We start from the raw sequence: 15131 nt of genomic DNA, 5'->3' as shown, positions 1-15131 counted from the left end.
TACTCAAGGCCTTCTCTCTGAAACCCTGGACGACAGGGCGTCCATTTTAAAACCACTAAAACACACAAACACAAACAAGCTCATCCATGAAGGCACATTCTGGAAGAATCCACACAACACAAATGAGTCCACATCAGGGGGGAAAGATGACCACATATGGATCTGCTTAAAAGGCAAGTCCACAAAAAGGACTAATAATAACGAGAGCCTCAGTTAAAAGGGAGGGACAGTTTCATAAAGGAGGAGGGATCTGGGGAACATAGGGACTTGTAGTCCGTAGTCCCTGGAAATAAGAACTACATTTTTGTCCATTCAGAGAATTCTCAGACAAACGAGCTGATTAGCGTTCGACTGACGCACAGGAAGTGATGCGACAGTATGTCCTCCGTACAGGAAGTGATGTCATGAACATCCTGTCATGAACATGTGATCACATGACCGTCGTGTTTCCCTGTCCCCTGCAGTCGCGTCATGCAGACAGCAGCACTCAGACGCTGTGTCCTGTCCACGAGCCAGGGGGCGCCATCTCAGGGCCACGTCAGTGATGCACCCTGGGAAATGTAGTAGGTATGGAACAGGGAGATGCGGAGGAGGGGGTTGGAGGGCTTCCTCACTTTTCCCATCCAGAGAAGGGATGTGTGGGGTTTGTAGTTTTTACCATCCAGAGAAGGGATGTGTGGGGTTTGTAGTTTTTCTCTCAGCTACTCCAGGACTTGCGGTTCTCCGCCCTCTTGGCCGCCAGGCCGGACTCCCCCCCCCGGAGAACTGGCCCGCAGAACTCGCCACTGCGCCGGTTCTCCGGGTTCCGTTTGGAGCGCTCCCGGCGGAACACGCGGTCCGGACGCACCAGGACGCCGTAGCCGGGGCTACAACGGAAGTAGTGATGGCCGCCCACCGAGCCGTCGTTCTTACCTGGAGAAAGAGAGGGATGATGGAGGAAGAGAGGGATGATGGAGGGGGAGAGATGGAGGAAGAGAGGGATGATGGAGGGGGAGACGGATGATGGAGGAAGAGAGGGATGATGGAGGAAGAGAGGGATGATGGAGGGGGAGAGGAAGAGAGATGGAGGAAGACGAGAGATGAAGGACAGTAGTACCTAGTTGGACACAATGCCCTACATCTTAGTCATGATATCACACACACACAAACAAACACACACACACACACACACACACACACACACACACACACCCACACACCCACACGAGAAGAGGAAGCACAGACCTGCGGGCGCGTCCAGCTCCACGCCGACCCACACCCCGTCAGCGAACTCCGTGTTCCCCACGTAGCGAACCGTCCCGCCCTTACTGGCGCCCACGCTCACGCACGCCCCCTCCGTCAGCCAATCGGGTAGCACGTAGTCCTCGTCATCCAGGATGATCTCCAGGCGCTCCAGGCTGTCTCTCCCTCTTCCTCCTCCCCCTCTCCCTAGCCCCTCCTCCCCGGGGGCGTGGGCCAGCCGCTGGCCCCCTGAGGGATTGTGGGATACTGGATGACCAGTGGTGGCGGCCATGTTGGCGTCATACTGAGGAGGAGAGGCCAGAACACCGTTCCGGTGAGCTTGCTGCTGCTGGGGGATTCTGGGTAGTGTAGTTTCAGGAGCCCCGGCCTCCGGCGGAGAGGGGGGGAGGGGGGCGGGGTCGCCGCCGGCGACGGCGGAGGCTTCCGACAGGGTCGCCGTGGAAACGCTAGTGGAAAAGTAGCCGCTGGAGGATTGGCTGAGGGGGCTGAGGGGCGTGTCATGCGGATCATGCATGGATGGAGCGGGAGGAGGAAGAGGCGGGGCTTCTGGGGACTCCCACGGTCGGTCATTGGTCAGGGCCGGGATCAGGCTCCTCCCTACCAAAGCAACCTACGGGGAACCATGGCAACGGAAACAATCACACAGGGGGAGAACACTAGGCATCATGCTGACGACATCATCACCATCAACATCAACACCATCAACATCAACATCAACATCATAATCATCAACATCAACAGAGAGGGAGGGAGGGAGGGAGGGAGGGAGGGAGGGAGGGAGGGAGGGAGGGAGGGAGGGAGGAGAAGGAGAGAAGGGAGGGAGGGGTGCTGAGAGGAGACGGAGGTTCTTACCGGTTCTATCCTGACCCGGCTCTCCTCTGGTCCAGAACTCTGCATGATGATACGGGGCATGTGCTAGAACCCAGGGAGAACAGCATGAGAACCCAGATCAACAGAACACAGGGAGAAGAGCATGAGAACCCAGAGCGTACCTGTTGGGAGTGGGAGGGCGGGGCTAACCTGTTGGGAGTGGGGGGGGTAGAGCGTACCTGTTGGGAGTGGGGGGGGGGGTAGAGCGTACCTGTTGGGAGTGGGGGGAGGGAGGGGCGTACCTGTTGGGAGTGGGGGGGGTAGAGCGTACCTGTTGGGAGTGGGGGGAGGGCCGGAGCTCCTTCTTGTCCTCGCGGGCGGGGAACAGAGACTTGAGCAGTTTGGGCATCTGAGGGACCAGGGCTCTGACTGAAAGATAAGAGGCAGCAAGCCCTGAAAGACCTGAGGAGGAGGAGGAGGAGAGGAGGAGAGGAGGAGGAGAGGAGGAGAGGAGGAGAGGAGGAGGAGAGGAAGAGAGGAGAGGACGAGGGAGAGGAGAGGAGGAGAGGGAGCAGGAGAGGAAGCAAGAGGAGGAGGAGAGGACGAGGGAGGAGAGGGGAAGAAGAGAGGGAGGAGAGGGGGAGAAGGCAGAGGAGCAGGGAGAGGGAGGAGAGGAGGAGGGAGAGAGGAAGAGAGGGAGCAGGAGAGGAGGAGAGGGAGGAGAGGAGGACAGGGTGTGGACAGTAGGGGAGGAGGTGGTGTGAAAGATTGAGACAGACAGTTGAGAGCGAGCCCAGGAAACACCACATCCACATTCTGAACAGGACAGAATCTGAGCAGAGAAAGAGATGAGACAGAATGACTGTAATCCCAGTTTATAATCTCTGGATTATAAAACAAGCATAGAGAACTAATTCATCCTCATGATTAATTGTCATTGGCCACGACGACGGACATGAAGATGCACAGGAATGACTCATCACTGACAGACTAGAATCAGACAACAAACTATTGATACACACACGTTATGCAGAGAGATCAGAGAGAGAGCAGAGGGGTTAGGAGGAGATAGACAGGGAGGGAGGGAGGGGCAGGTTGGGGTAGGTGTGGGGGCAGGTTGGGTGGGTGTGGGGGCAGGTTGGGTGGGTCGGGGTGTAGGGGCAGGTTGGGTGGGTGTGGGGGCAGGTTGGGGGGGTTACCTTGCTCCGGGTCCTGGCCCTGGGAGGGGGGTGTGGGGGAGGAGGAGGGGGAGGGTGTGGGGGGAGGTAGGGGCAGGTTGGGTGGGTGTGGGGGCAGGTTGGGGGGGTTACCTTGCTCCGGGTCCTGGCCCTGGGAGGGGGGTGTGGGGGAGGAGGAGGGGGAGGGTGTGGGGGGAGGTAGGGGCAGGTTGGGTGGGTGTGGGGGCAGGTTGGGGGGCAGGTTGGGGGGGGGGTGTAGGGGCAGGTTACCTTGCTCCGGGTCCGGGGCCTGGGAGGGGGGTGTGGGGGAGGAGGAGGGGGAGGGTGTGGGGGGAGGTAGGGGCAGGTTGGGTGGGTGTGGGGGCAGGTTGGGGGGCAGGTTGGGGGGGGGGTGTAGGGGCAGGTTACCTTGCTCCGGGTCCGGGGCCTGGGAGGGGGGTGTGGGGGAGGAGGAGGGGGAGGGTGTGGGGGGAGGTAGGGGCAGGTTGGGTGGGTGTGGGGGCAGGTTGGGGGGCAGGTTGGGGGGGGGGTGTAGGGGCAGGTTACCTTGCTCCGGGTCCGGGGCCTGGGAGGGGGGTGTGGGGGAGGAGGAGGGGGAGGGCCGAGGCGTGGTCCGGCTGAACTGGGATGGCATGAAGATGTCCTGCTGACTCTCCCAACGACTCTGAGAGCACACACACACACACACACACACACACACACACACACACACACACACACACACACACACACACACAGTAGCTTAGCTGGGTCAGTAGCCCAGCGTTGAGGCTGGGTCAGTAGCTCTGGGTCAGTAGCTAGGTCAGTAGCTCTGGGTCAGTAGCTAGGTCAGTAGCTCTGGGTCAGTAGCTAGGTCAGTAGCTAGGTCAGTAGCTAGGTCAGTAGCTCTGGGTCAGTAGCTAGGTCAGTAGCTCTGGGTCAGTAGCTAGGTCAGTAGCTAGGTCAGTAGCTCTGGGTCAGTAGCTAGGTCAGTAGCTCTGGGTCAGTAGCTAGGTCAGTAGCTAGGTCAGTAGCTAGGTCAGTAGCTAGGTCAGTAGCTCTGGGTCAGTAGCTAGGTCAGTAGCTAGGTCAGTAGCTAGGTCAGTAGCTAGGTCAGTAGCTCTGGGTCAGTAGCTAGGTCAGTAGCTAGGTCAGTAGCTAGGTCAGTAGCTAGGTCAGTAGCTCTGGGTCAGTAGCTAGGTCAGTAGCTCTGGGTCAGTAGCTAGGTCAGTAGCGGAGAAGGTTGCTCTGACCAGAGAGCTGCTCTCCTACCTTGTTCTCATCCAGGATACAGTTAGAGGACAGATCTGGTCTGCTGCCCGACAGCTACAGGAGAGAGAGAGAGAGAGAGAGAGAGAGAGAGAGAGAGAGAGAGAGATGGATTAGAGAAGGGGAACATCATCTACTGGTACATCATGCTGGTGAGGGATGGGGGGGTATTTGTTAAAGAAAAGCAAAATGGAAGGAATTCAAAGCAGGTCTCTAGTAGGCAGAGGGGGGGTCTCTAGCAGGTCTCTAGCAGGTAGAGGGGGGGTATCTAGCAGGTCTCTATCAGGTCTCTAGCAGGTAGAGGGGGGGTCTCTAGCAGGTCTCTAGCAGGTCTCTAGCAGGTAGAGGGGGGGTATCTAGCAGGTCTATCAGGTCTCTAGCAGGTAGAGGGGAGGTCTCTAGCAGGTCTCTAGTAGGCAGAGGGGGGGTATCTAGCAGGTCTCTATCAGGTCTCTAGGAGGTAGAGGGGGGGTCTCTAGCAGGTCTCTAGTAGGCAGAGGGGGGGTATCTAGCAGGTCTCTATCAGGTCTCTAGGAGGTAGAGGGGGGGTCTCTAGCAGGTCTCTAGGAGGTAGAGGGGGGGTCTCTAGCAGGTAGAGGGGGGTCTCTAGCAGGTCTCTAGCAGGTCTCTAGCAGGTAGAGGGGGGGTCTCTAGCAGGTCTCTAGCAGGTAGAGGGGGGGTCTCTAGCAGGTAGAGGGGGGGTCTCTAGCAGGTCTCTAGCAGGTAGAGGGGGGGTCTCTAGCAGGTAGAGGGGGGGTATCTAGCAGGTAGAGGGGGGGTCTCTAGCAGGTAGAGGGGGGGTCTCTATCAGGTCTCTAGGAGGTAGAGGGGGGTCTCTAGCAGGTCTCTAGCAGGTCTCTAGCAGGTAGAGGGGGGGTCTCTAGCAGGTCTCTAGCAGGTAGAGGGGGGGTCTCTAGCAGGTCTGTAGCAGGTAGAGGGGGGGTATCTAGCAGGTAGAGGGGGGGTATCTAGAAGGTCTCTATCAGGTCTCTAGGAGGTAGAGGGGGGGTCTCTATCAGGTCTCTAGCAGGTAGAGGGGGGGTATCTAGCAGGTAGAGGGGGGGTATCTAGAAGGTCTCTATCAGGTCTCTAGGAGGTAGAGGGGGGGTCTCTAGCAGGTAGAGGGGGGGTCTCTAGCAGGTCTCTAGCAGGTAGAGGGGGGGTATCTAGCAGGTCTCTATCAGGTCTCTAGGAGGTAGAGGTGAGGTCTCTAGCAGGTAGAGGGGGGTCTCTAGCAGGTCTCTAGCAGGTCTCTAGCAGGTCTCTAGCAGGTCTCTAGCAGGTAGAGGGGGTCTCTAGCAGGTCTCTAGCAGGTCTCTAGCAGGTAGAGGGGGGGTCTCTAGCAGGTCTCTAGGAGGTAGAGGGGGGGTCTCTAGCAGGTAGAGGGGGGTCTCTATCAGGTAGAGGGGGGGTCTCTAGCAGGTCTCTAGCAGGTCTCTAGCAGGTAGAGGGGGGGTCTCTAGCAGGTCTCTAGCAGGTCTCTAGCAGGTAGAGGGGGGGTCTCTATCAGGTAGAGGGGGGGGTCTCTAGCAGGTCTCTAGCAGGTCTCTAGCAGGTAGAGGGGGGGTCTCTAGCAGGTCTCTAGGAGGTAGAGGGGGGGTCTCTAGCAGGTCTCTATCAGGTAGAGGGGGGGTCTCTAGCAGGTCTCTATCAGGTAGAGGGTGGCTCTCTAGCAGGTAGAGGGGGGGTCTCTAGCAGGTCTCTATCAGGTAGAGGGGGGGTCTCTATCAGGTAGAGGGGGGGTCTCTAGCAGGTCTCTATCAGGTAGAGGGGGGGTATCTAGCAGGTAGAGGGGGGGTCTCTAGCAGGTCTCTAGCAGGTCTCTATCAGGTAGAGGGGGGGTCTCTAGCAGGTCTCTATCAGGTAGAGGGGGGGTATCTAGCAGGTAGAGGGGGGGTCTCTAGCAGGTCTCTAGCAGGTCTCTAGCAGGTCTCTATCAGGTAGAGGGGGGGTATCTAGCAGGTCTCTAGCAGGTCTCTATCAGGTAGAGGGGGGGTATCTAGCAGGTAGAGGGGGGGTCTCTAGCAGGTCTCTAGCAGGTCTCTATCAGGTAGAGGGGGGGTCTCTAGCAGGTCTCTATCAGGTAGAGGGGGGGTATCTAGCAGGTAGAGGGGGGGTCTCTAGCAGGTCTCTAGCAGGTCTCTAGGAGGTAGAGGGGGGGTCTCTAGCAGGTCTCTATCAGGTAGAGGGGGGGTATCTAGCAGGTAGAGGGGGGGTCTCTAGCAGGTCTCTAGCAGGTCTCTAGCAGGTAGAGGGGGGGTCTCTAGCAGGTCTCTAGCAGGTCTCTAGCAGGTAGAGGGGGGGTCTCTAGCAGGTCTCTAGCAGGTAGAGGGGGGGTCTCTAGCAGGTCTCTAGCAGGTCTCTAGCAGGTAGAGGGGGGGTCTCTAGCAGGTCTCTAGCAGGTCTCTAGGAGGTAGAGGGGGGGTCTCTAGTAGGCAGAGGGGGGGTCTCTAGCAGGTAGAGGGGGGGTCTCTAGCAGGTCTCTAGGAGGTAGAGGGGGGGTCTCTAGCAGGTCTCTAGGAGGTAGAGGGGGGGTCTCTAGCAGGTCTCTAGGAGGTAGAGGGGGGGTCTCTAGCAGGTAGAGGGGGGGTCTCTAGCAGGTCTCTAGGAGGTAGAGGGGGGGTCTCTAGCAGGTCTCTAGGAGGTCTCTAGCAGGTCTCTCTATCAGGTAGAGGGGGGGCCGGGAGGCTGGTTTACCCGGTGGACGCTGGGGGAGCTGAGGCTGCGTCTGCTGCCCTTCCCCCTCCCAGCCAGGTGCTCCTTCACTGCTACCTCCTACACACACACACACACACACACACACACACACACCACACACACACACACACACACGCGCACACACACACACACCAGAGTCAATGGACACACAACCGCAAAGACACTAGGGCTGTCAACTGAGCTCAGAAATGATATATTTGAACATCTATAAAAAAAAATTGTCAGAAAATCAAATATATTAAATTAGTATTAGATTAGTATTAAATTAGTATTAAATTAGTATTGGTATTATTGCATTTTGCCTAGAAAATAATCGCCTATTCAAGACAAATGTTGAAAATAAAACAGAAAGACCAGGCCTGTAGTGTTTTCCAGACGGGAGAGGGAGTGTGTGTGTGTGTATGTGTGTGTGTGTGTGTGTCAATCGAACACACATTTCACAATCAACTGCTCATCCTTCCCCCACAGTTGACGGATAGTCGAATGTTGAATATTTATTTGACAGCCCTAAAAGACACTAACACATTCATGGTCCCACTGCCCCCCATGGCTAGTACGGTCCTGTACGACCTCCCCAGTGCCGAGGTGTGGCTGTGACCTCTGACCTGTCGGAGGCGGTCCAGGGTCAGGATGTTCTCGACCGCCAGCACGCTGCGCAGGTACTTCTCGATGGCCGCCTCGTTGTCGGCTGACTTGGGGTTCTGGGAGTTGGCGGCCAGACGAGCCAGCATCTCCCTGTCCTCCGAGCCCTGGGCGTCCTGAGGGACACAGCACTACCATTCACTACCATTCACTACCATTCACTACACCCTGTATACAACACTACCATTCACTACCATTCACTACACTACATCTCCCTGTCCTCCGAGCCCTGGGTGTCCTGAGGGACACGCAGCTTAGCACGCATACAGCACTACCATTTACTACCATTCACTACACCCTGTATACAATACTACCATTCACTACACCCTGTATACTGGCCTCTCTCCCTGGTCTCTCTCTCCCTGGCCTCTCTCCCTGGCCTCTCTCCCTGGCCTCTCTCTCCCCGGTCCCTCTCCCTGGTCCCTCTCTCCTGGTCTCTCTCCTGGTCTCTCTCCTGGTCTCTCTCTCCCTGGCCTCTCTCTCCCTGGTCTCTCTCCCTGGCCTCTCTCCCTGGTCTCTCTCTCCCTGGCCTCTCTCCCTGGTCTCTCTCTCCCTGGCCTCTCTCTCCCTGGTCTCTCTCCCTGGTCTCTCTCTCCCTGGTCCCTCTCCCTGGTCCCTCTCCCTGGTCTCTCTCCCTGGTCTCTCTCTCTGGTCCCTCTCCCTGGTCTCTCTCCCTGGTCCCTCTCCCTGGTCTCTCTCCCTGGTCTCTCTCCCTGGTCCCTCTCCCTGGTCTCTCTCCTGGTCTCTCTCCCTGGTCCCTCTCCCTGGTCTCTCTCCCTGGTCCCTCTCCCTGGTCTCTCTCTCCCTGGTCTCTCTCCCTGGTCCCTCTCTCCTGGCCTCTCTCCCTGGTCTCTCTCCTGGTCTCTCTCCCTGGTCTCTCTCCCTGGTCTCTCTCCCTGGTCTCTCTCCCTGGCCTCTCTCCTGGTCTCTCTCCTGGTCTCTCTCCCTGGTCTCTCTCCTGGTCTCTCTCCTGGTCTCTCTCCCTGGTCTCTCTCCCTGGCCTCTCTCCCTGGCCTCTCTCCCTGGTCTCTCTCCTGGTCTCTCTCCTGGTCTCTCTCCTGGTCTCTTCCTGGTCTCTCTCTGGTCTCTCTCACCCCGGGGATGTTGGAGACCACCTCGAAGGTGACCCCACAGCCTGGGATGGTGCTGCGGGTGGACATCCTCCTCAGCAGGTTCTGGGCGAAGCCCTGGAAACACACACCACTCAGGCAGTCACTATCTGTGTGTGAGTGTGTGTGTGTGTGTGTGTGTATCTGTGTGTGTGTGTGTGTCTGACCTGGCGTCCTGGGTTCAGGTGGACGCAGATGCGTTTCCGGAGCATGTGTGTGTGTGTGTGTGTGTGTGTGAGTGTGTGTGTGTCTGATCTGGCGTCCTGGGTTCAGGTGGACGCAGATGCGTTTCCTGAGCATGTGTGTGTGTGTGTGTGTGTGTGTGAGTGTGTGTGTGTGTGTGAGTGTGTGTGTGTGTGTGTGTGTGTGTGCGTGTGTGTGTGTGTGTCTGACCTGGCGTCCTGGGTTGAGGTGGACGCAGATGCGTTTCCTGAGCATGTGTGTGTGCGTGTGTGTGTGTGTGTCTGACCTGGCGTCCTGGGTTGAGGTGGACGCAGATGCGTTTCCTGAGCATGTGTGTGTGTGTGTGTGTGTGTGTGTCTGACCTGGCGTCCTGGGTTGAGGTGGACGCAGATGCGTTTGCGGAGCACCAGCTGCATGTCTGCCGGGTGGCTGAGCTGCACCACAGAGCGCACGGTGAGGAAGACGCGCTGCTCCGGCCACGCCCCCCCCCGGCTCAGCTGGGGACACTCGTGCACCGTGGAGTCCCAGGACGCCTCCGCCTTCACCTGGGGACAGGGACACACACACACACACACACACACACACACACACACGCACACACACACACACACACACACACACACACACACACAGACACGGCGTCACTAGAAACACAGTCTGGCTTAACGTTTGGATTTTCTGAGATAAGCCTCTCATTGGCGCCGTTCAATTCCAGCGGCCAATCAGATTCAATCTCCCACACTATTTTGCAAGGACAGGTTGCCCTCTCACCTCCCCGTCGTAGTGCTTGACGATCTGCAAGTCTATCTAGTGATGGGAGGAGTCTATCTAGTGATGGGAGGAGTCTATCTAGTGATGGGAGGAGTCTATCTAGTGATGGGAGGAGTCTCTCACCTCCCCATCGTAGTGTTTGACGATCTGCAGGTCGAAGAAGTCGTCCTCGTCCTCGCCACTCAGCGTGGCGTCCCAGCCCCCCGCCTCGGGCGCCTCCAGGGCATCCTGGGAACTGAAGTCATCCGCTGAGAGAGGAGGAGGAGAGAGGAGGAGGAGCGAGAGAGAGAGGGAGCAGGAGAGAGGAGGAGCGAGTTTAAATAAAGGATCTGATAGTCCCAGTATTTCCTGGTAGTGAGTAGTGTGTAGTGTGTAGTGAGTAGTGGGTAGTGGGTAGTGTGTAGTGTGTAGTGTAGTGGGTAGTGAGTAGTGGGTAGTGGGTAGTGTGTAGTGAGTAGTGTGTAGTGAGTAGTGTGTAGTGGGTAGTGGGTAGTGTGTAGTGTGTAGTGAGTAGTGAGTAGTGGGTAGTGGGTAGTGGGTAGTGAGTAGTGTGTAGTGGGTAGTGTGTAGTGGGTAGTGGGTAGTGTGTAGTGTGTAGTGGGTAGTGAGTAGTGGGTAGTGTGTAGTGGGTAGTGAGTAGTGGGTAGTGAGTAGTGGGTAGTGGGTAGTGAGTAGTGAGTAGTGGGTAGTGGGTAGTGGGTAGTGAGTAGTGGGTAGTGGGTAGTGAGTAGTGTGTAGTGAGTAGTGGGTAGTGGGTAGTGGGTAGTGAGTAGTGAGTAGTGGGTAGTGAGTAGTGGGTAGTGTGTAGTGTGTAGTGTGTAGTGTGTAGTGAGTAGTGTGTAGTGAGTAGTGGGTAGTGAGTAGTGTGTAGTGAGTAGTGGGTAGTGAGTAGTGGGTAGTGGGTAGTGAGTAGTGGGTAGTGGGTAGTGTGTAGTGGGTAGTGAGTAGTGGGTAGTGTGTAGTGAGTAGTGGGTAGTGTGTAGTGAGTAGTGAGTAGTGAGTAGTGTGTAGTGTGTAGTGAGTAGTGGGTAGTGAGTAGTGTGTAGTGGGTAGTGAGTAGTGTGTAGTGGGTAGTGTGTAGTGAGTAGTGGGTAGTGAGTAGTGTGTAGTGGGTAGTGAGTAGTGGGTAGTGTGTAGTGAGTAGTGAGTAGTGGGTAGTGGGTAGTGGGTAGTGAGTAGTGTGTAGTGGGTAGTGAGTAGTGGGTAGTGTGTAGTGAGTAGTGTGTAGTGAGTAGTGGGTAGTGAGTAGTGAGTAGTGTGTAGTGTGTAGTGAGTAGTGGGTAGTGTGTAGTGAGTAGTGAGTAGTGGGTAGTGGGTAGTGGGTAGTGAGTAGTGTGTAGTGGGTAGTGAGTAGTGGGTAGTGTGTAGTGAGTAGTGTGTAGTGAGTAGAGGGTAGTGAGTAGTGAGTAGTGTGTAGTGTGTAGTGAGTAGTGGGTAGTGGGTAGTGAGTAGTGTGTAGTGGGTAGTGAGTAGTGTGTAGTGGGTAGTGTGTAGTGGGTAGTGAGTAGTGGGTAGTGTGTAGTGAGTAGTGAGTAGTGTGTAGTGGGTAGTGAGTAGTGTGTAGGGAGTAGTGTGTAGTGGGTAGTGTGTAGTGTGTAGTGTGTAGTGTGTAGTGGGTAGTGTGTAGTGGGTAGTGTGTAGTGTGTAGTGTGTATCAGAGGAACGTACCACTGAGGTCCAGGAACAGAACCGGCGTGTGGGTCTCCATACCTGGCAGAGGAACCCTGGGGAGGACACACACACAGCGCTTCAGTGAGTGTGTGTGTGGTGTGTGTGTGCATGTGTGTGCGTGCGGTGTGTGCGTGCGGTGTGTGCATGCGGTGTGTGTGTGTGTGTGTGTGTGTGTCTCACCACTCTGCGGGAGCCCCAGGTATGCCGCTCCCGGCTGAGGGAACCATGACGGCGTTCCTCTCCTCCGTCAGCGTGAGACGCCACTCCAGCAGCTGAGCCTCCCGCTCCACATCCTCCTCCGTCTTCTCTGGGGGGGGGCAGGGGACAGGGACGGGGGAGGGAGATGGACGGACGGATGGGGGGCATAAACGCAGTATGATAATAGACACGCTTACATAACCACCCTCCTTTTAAAATGCTATTCAAGAGCCCACTCTCCAGGCTGATTTGAATGTGGAGTGTGTGTGTGTTTGTGAGAGTGTTTGTGTGTGTGTGTGTGTGTGTGTGTGTGAGTGTGTGTGAGTGTGTGAGTGTGAGTGTGTGTGTGTGTGTGTGTGTGTGTACCTGCTCTGCTGACCAGACTGTGCAGGTGTTGGTCCAGGTACTCTTGTCTCTTGGTCAGGTCTGTCAGCCACTGGCGACGCAGACGCTCCAGGTCTCGCTCCTATTGGACGGAGAACCAACCAATGAGAGAAGGAGAAAGGAAAACCCCTAAATCAACTCTCACTGTGCGTTCAGATCAAGCCCCCAGGATTCGAAATCTAAAGTGAAGGCCTATTGAACCGCGCCATCTTGGCTAGATTTGTAGTCATTTTGCTATTTCCGGTGACTTTTGTACTTGCGCAGTTGAGCTTCTCTGTCCGACGTGCGTCCACGCACGTTCCCGGCTCTCCCCGCTTTGATTTAGCAATGAAAACCGGCTTGCATATTAACCTGTTTTTGTAAAATATATCCATTGGAGAAATTATTTTTTTATCCAGGCATCTTAGTTTTAACAGGTTAATTATAGCTGAAGATGTTTTGTTTGCTAGTAGATGGTATTCATTCCGTTCGCGATAACGTTATTGCAGCCAGGCTAAATTCCTCCAGGGAGCCAGTGACCGGCGAGTTGAAGAGCTTCACTCCCCGCCAGCAGGAGCTCTGGCCGCGGCTACCGCATCTCGGATAACCCGCTGAGTTCCTGGCTATTTCACATTCGCCCTTGATCAATCTCAATACCGATCCATGGTAATAATGAATCAATCGTTCAGATCAGATCGGCAGTGCTGCATGCATGTTACAACATCATTGTTACCTTTATTAACATAACCATAGACTACATTTATCTCTCTAACGTTAGGCTATCCATCTTACACCAGTCGGCCATTCGATAGCAAGCGGTCAACGCCAACGTTGACCGTGGACGCGCGTCGGACAGAAAAGCTCAACTGCGCAAGTACAAAAGTCACCGGAAATGGTCAAATGACTACAAATTTGCCAAGATGGCACGGTTCAATAGGGCTTCATTGTTGATAGCGGTCAGTGAATGGAGTGTGTACCTGGTAGCTGGTGTGTGTTAGTGGTGTGTACCTGGTAGCTGGTGTGTGTGTGTGTGTGTGTGTTGGTGTGTGTAGTGTGTGTGTACCTGGTAGCTGGTGTGTGTGTGTGTGTGTACCTGATAGCTGTCCATGTCGTCCCCCTGGTTGGAGCACCGGGCCGGTCTGATAGTGTGTGTAGTGTGTGTGTACCTGGTAGCTGGTGTGTGTGTGTGTGTGTACCTGGTAGCTGGTGTGTGTTAGTGTGTGTGTGTGTGTACCTGATAGCTGTCCATGTCGTCCCCCTGGTTGGAGCACCGGGCCGGTGTGATAGTGTGTGTAGTGTGTGTGTACCTGGTAGCTGGTGTGTGTGTGTGTGTGTACCTGGTAGCTGGTGTGTGTTAGTGTGTGTGTGTGTGTACCTGATAGCTGTCCATGTCGTCCCCCTGGTTGGAGCACCGGGCCGGTGTGATAGTGTGTGTAGTGTGTGTTAGTGTGTGTAGTGTGTGTGTGTGTGTACCTGGTAGCTGTCCATGTCGTCCTGGTTGCAGCGGGCCGGTGTGATAGTGTGTGTTAGTGTGTGTTAGTGTGTGTAGTGTGTGTGTACCTGGTGTGTGTGTGTGTGTACCTGGTAGCTGGTGTGTGTGTGTGTGTGTACCTGGTAGCTGGTGTGTGTTAGTGTGTGTGTGTGTGTACCTGATAGCTGTCCATGTCGTCCCCCTGGTTGGAGCACCGGGCCGGTCTGATAGTGTGTGTTAGTGTGGTGTGTGTAGTGTGTGTTAGTGTGGTGTGTGTAGTGTGTGTGTGTGTGTACCTGGTAGCTGTCCATGTCGTCCTGGTTGCACCGGGCCGGTCTGATAGTGTGTGTTAGTGTGTTAGTGTGTGTACCTGGTGTGTGTAGTGTGTGTGTACCTGGTAGCTGTCCATGTCGTCCTGGTTGGAGCAGCGGGCCGGTGTGATAGTGTGTGTAGTGTGGTGTGTGTTAGTGTGTGTAGTGTGTGTAGTGTACCTGATAGCTGTCCATGTCGTCCTGGTTGGAGCAGCGGGCCGGTGTGATAGTGTGTGTAGTGTGGTGTGTGTTAGTGTGTGTAGTGTGTGTAGTGTACCTGGTAGCTGTCCATGTCGTCCCCCTGGTTGGAGCAGCGGGCCGGTCTGATCTCCACGCAGCCCACGGAGACGGCCAGCAGGACCTCAGAGATCAGGGGGAGCGTCCCCGAGTCCTGCACTGACCTCACCTCCACCTGCACACGCCTGGACTGACCCTGCACACACACACACACACACGCACACACACACGCACACGCACACGCGCGCGCGCACGCACGCGCACAGACAGACAGACAGAGGGACAGACAGACAGAGGGACAGACAGACAGACAGACAGACAGAGGGACAGACAGAGACAGACAGACAGAGAGACAGGCAGACAGACAGACAGACAGACAGAGAGACAGAGACAGACAGACAGACAGACAGACAGACAGACAGACAGACAGACAGACAGACAGACAGAGGGACAGACAGAGACAGACAGACAGACAGACAGACAGAGGGACAGACAGAGACAGACAGACAGACAGACAGACAGACAGAGGGACAGACAGAGACAGACAGACAGAGGGACAGACAGAGACAGACAGACAGAGGGACAGACAGAGGGACAGACAGAGACAGACAGACAGAGGGACAGACAGAGACAGACAGACAGAGGGACAGACAGAGAGACAGACAGACAGACAGACAGACAGGGAATAATGATCAGCCATCTCCTTAGAAACATGTTAAATACAGAAATACACACTCTTTCTCTATGGTTCTTTCACGCACGCACACACGCACACGCATACGCACACACACACACACACACACACACCCCCCCCTACCTGTCGTAGCTGGAAGATGCCCCCGGTGCGTACGTCCCTGGCGGGGATCACCTCCACGGGCATGAAGTCTCCGTTCTCATTGATCTCCAGAACCTGAACCCACATCTCCAGCCTCCGCGTTACCTCACTCCACCTGCAGGGGGAGACAGAACCCACACTGCT

General features: G+C 55.9%; 1 protein-coding gene across 1 annotated transcript in view; it reads right to left on the bottom strand.

Annotated features, from left to right (window-relative positions):
- Positions 1 to 207: 207 nt before the first annotated feature.
- LOC311318959 (kinesin-like protein KIF13B) overlaps positions 208 to 15131 on the bottom strand; it is a gene marked incomplete at its 5' end in the record, with an annotated part of 15727 nt that continues 803 nt past the window's right edge. The window contains 16 exons of the mRNA XM_084450394.1: positions 208 to 912; positions 1225 to 1852; positions 2095 to 2157; positions 2384 to 2514; positions 3777 to 3894; positions 4482 to 4535; positions 7176 to 7253; positions 7802 to 7954; positions 8933 to 9025; positions 9493 to 9675; positions 10025 to 10149; positions 11570 to 11625; positions 11753 to 11879; positions 12137 to 12236; positions 14193 to 14348; positions 14970 to 15102. Of these exons, the coding sequence (XP_084306520.1) occupies positions 698 to 912; positions 1225 to 1852; positions 2095 to 2157; positions 2384 to 2514; positions 3777 to 3894; positions 4482 to 4535; positions 7176 to 7253; positions 7802 to 7954; positions 8933 to 9025; positions 9493 to 9675; positions 10025 to 10149; positions 11570 to 11625; positions 11753 to 11879; positions 12137 to 12236; positions 14193 to 14348; positions 14970 to 15102 (2413 nt within the window). The 3' untranslated portion in view covers positions 208 to 697. The remainder of the gene's footprint in view (positions 913 to 1224; positions 1853 to 2094; positions 2158 to 2383; positions 2515 to 3776; positions 3895 to 4481; positions 4536 to 7175; positions 7254 to 7801; positions 7955 to 8932; positions 9026 to 9492; positions 9676 to 10024; positions 10150 to 11569; positions 11626 to 11752; positions 11880 to 12136; positions 12237 to 14192; positions 14349 to 14969; positions 15103 to 15131) is intronic.

The sequence above is a fragment of the Borostomias antarcticus genome, assembly GCF_949987555.1.
Source record: "Borostomias antarcticus genome assembly, chromosome: 15".
NCBI classification, from domain to species: domain Eukaryota; kingdom Metazoa; phylum Chordata; class Actinopteri; order Stomiiformes; family Stomiidae; genus Borostomias; species Borostomias antarcticus.
The sequence above is the reverse complement of the archived record's forward strand: the minus strand, read 5'-3'. Positions and strand labels throughout refer to the sequence as shown.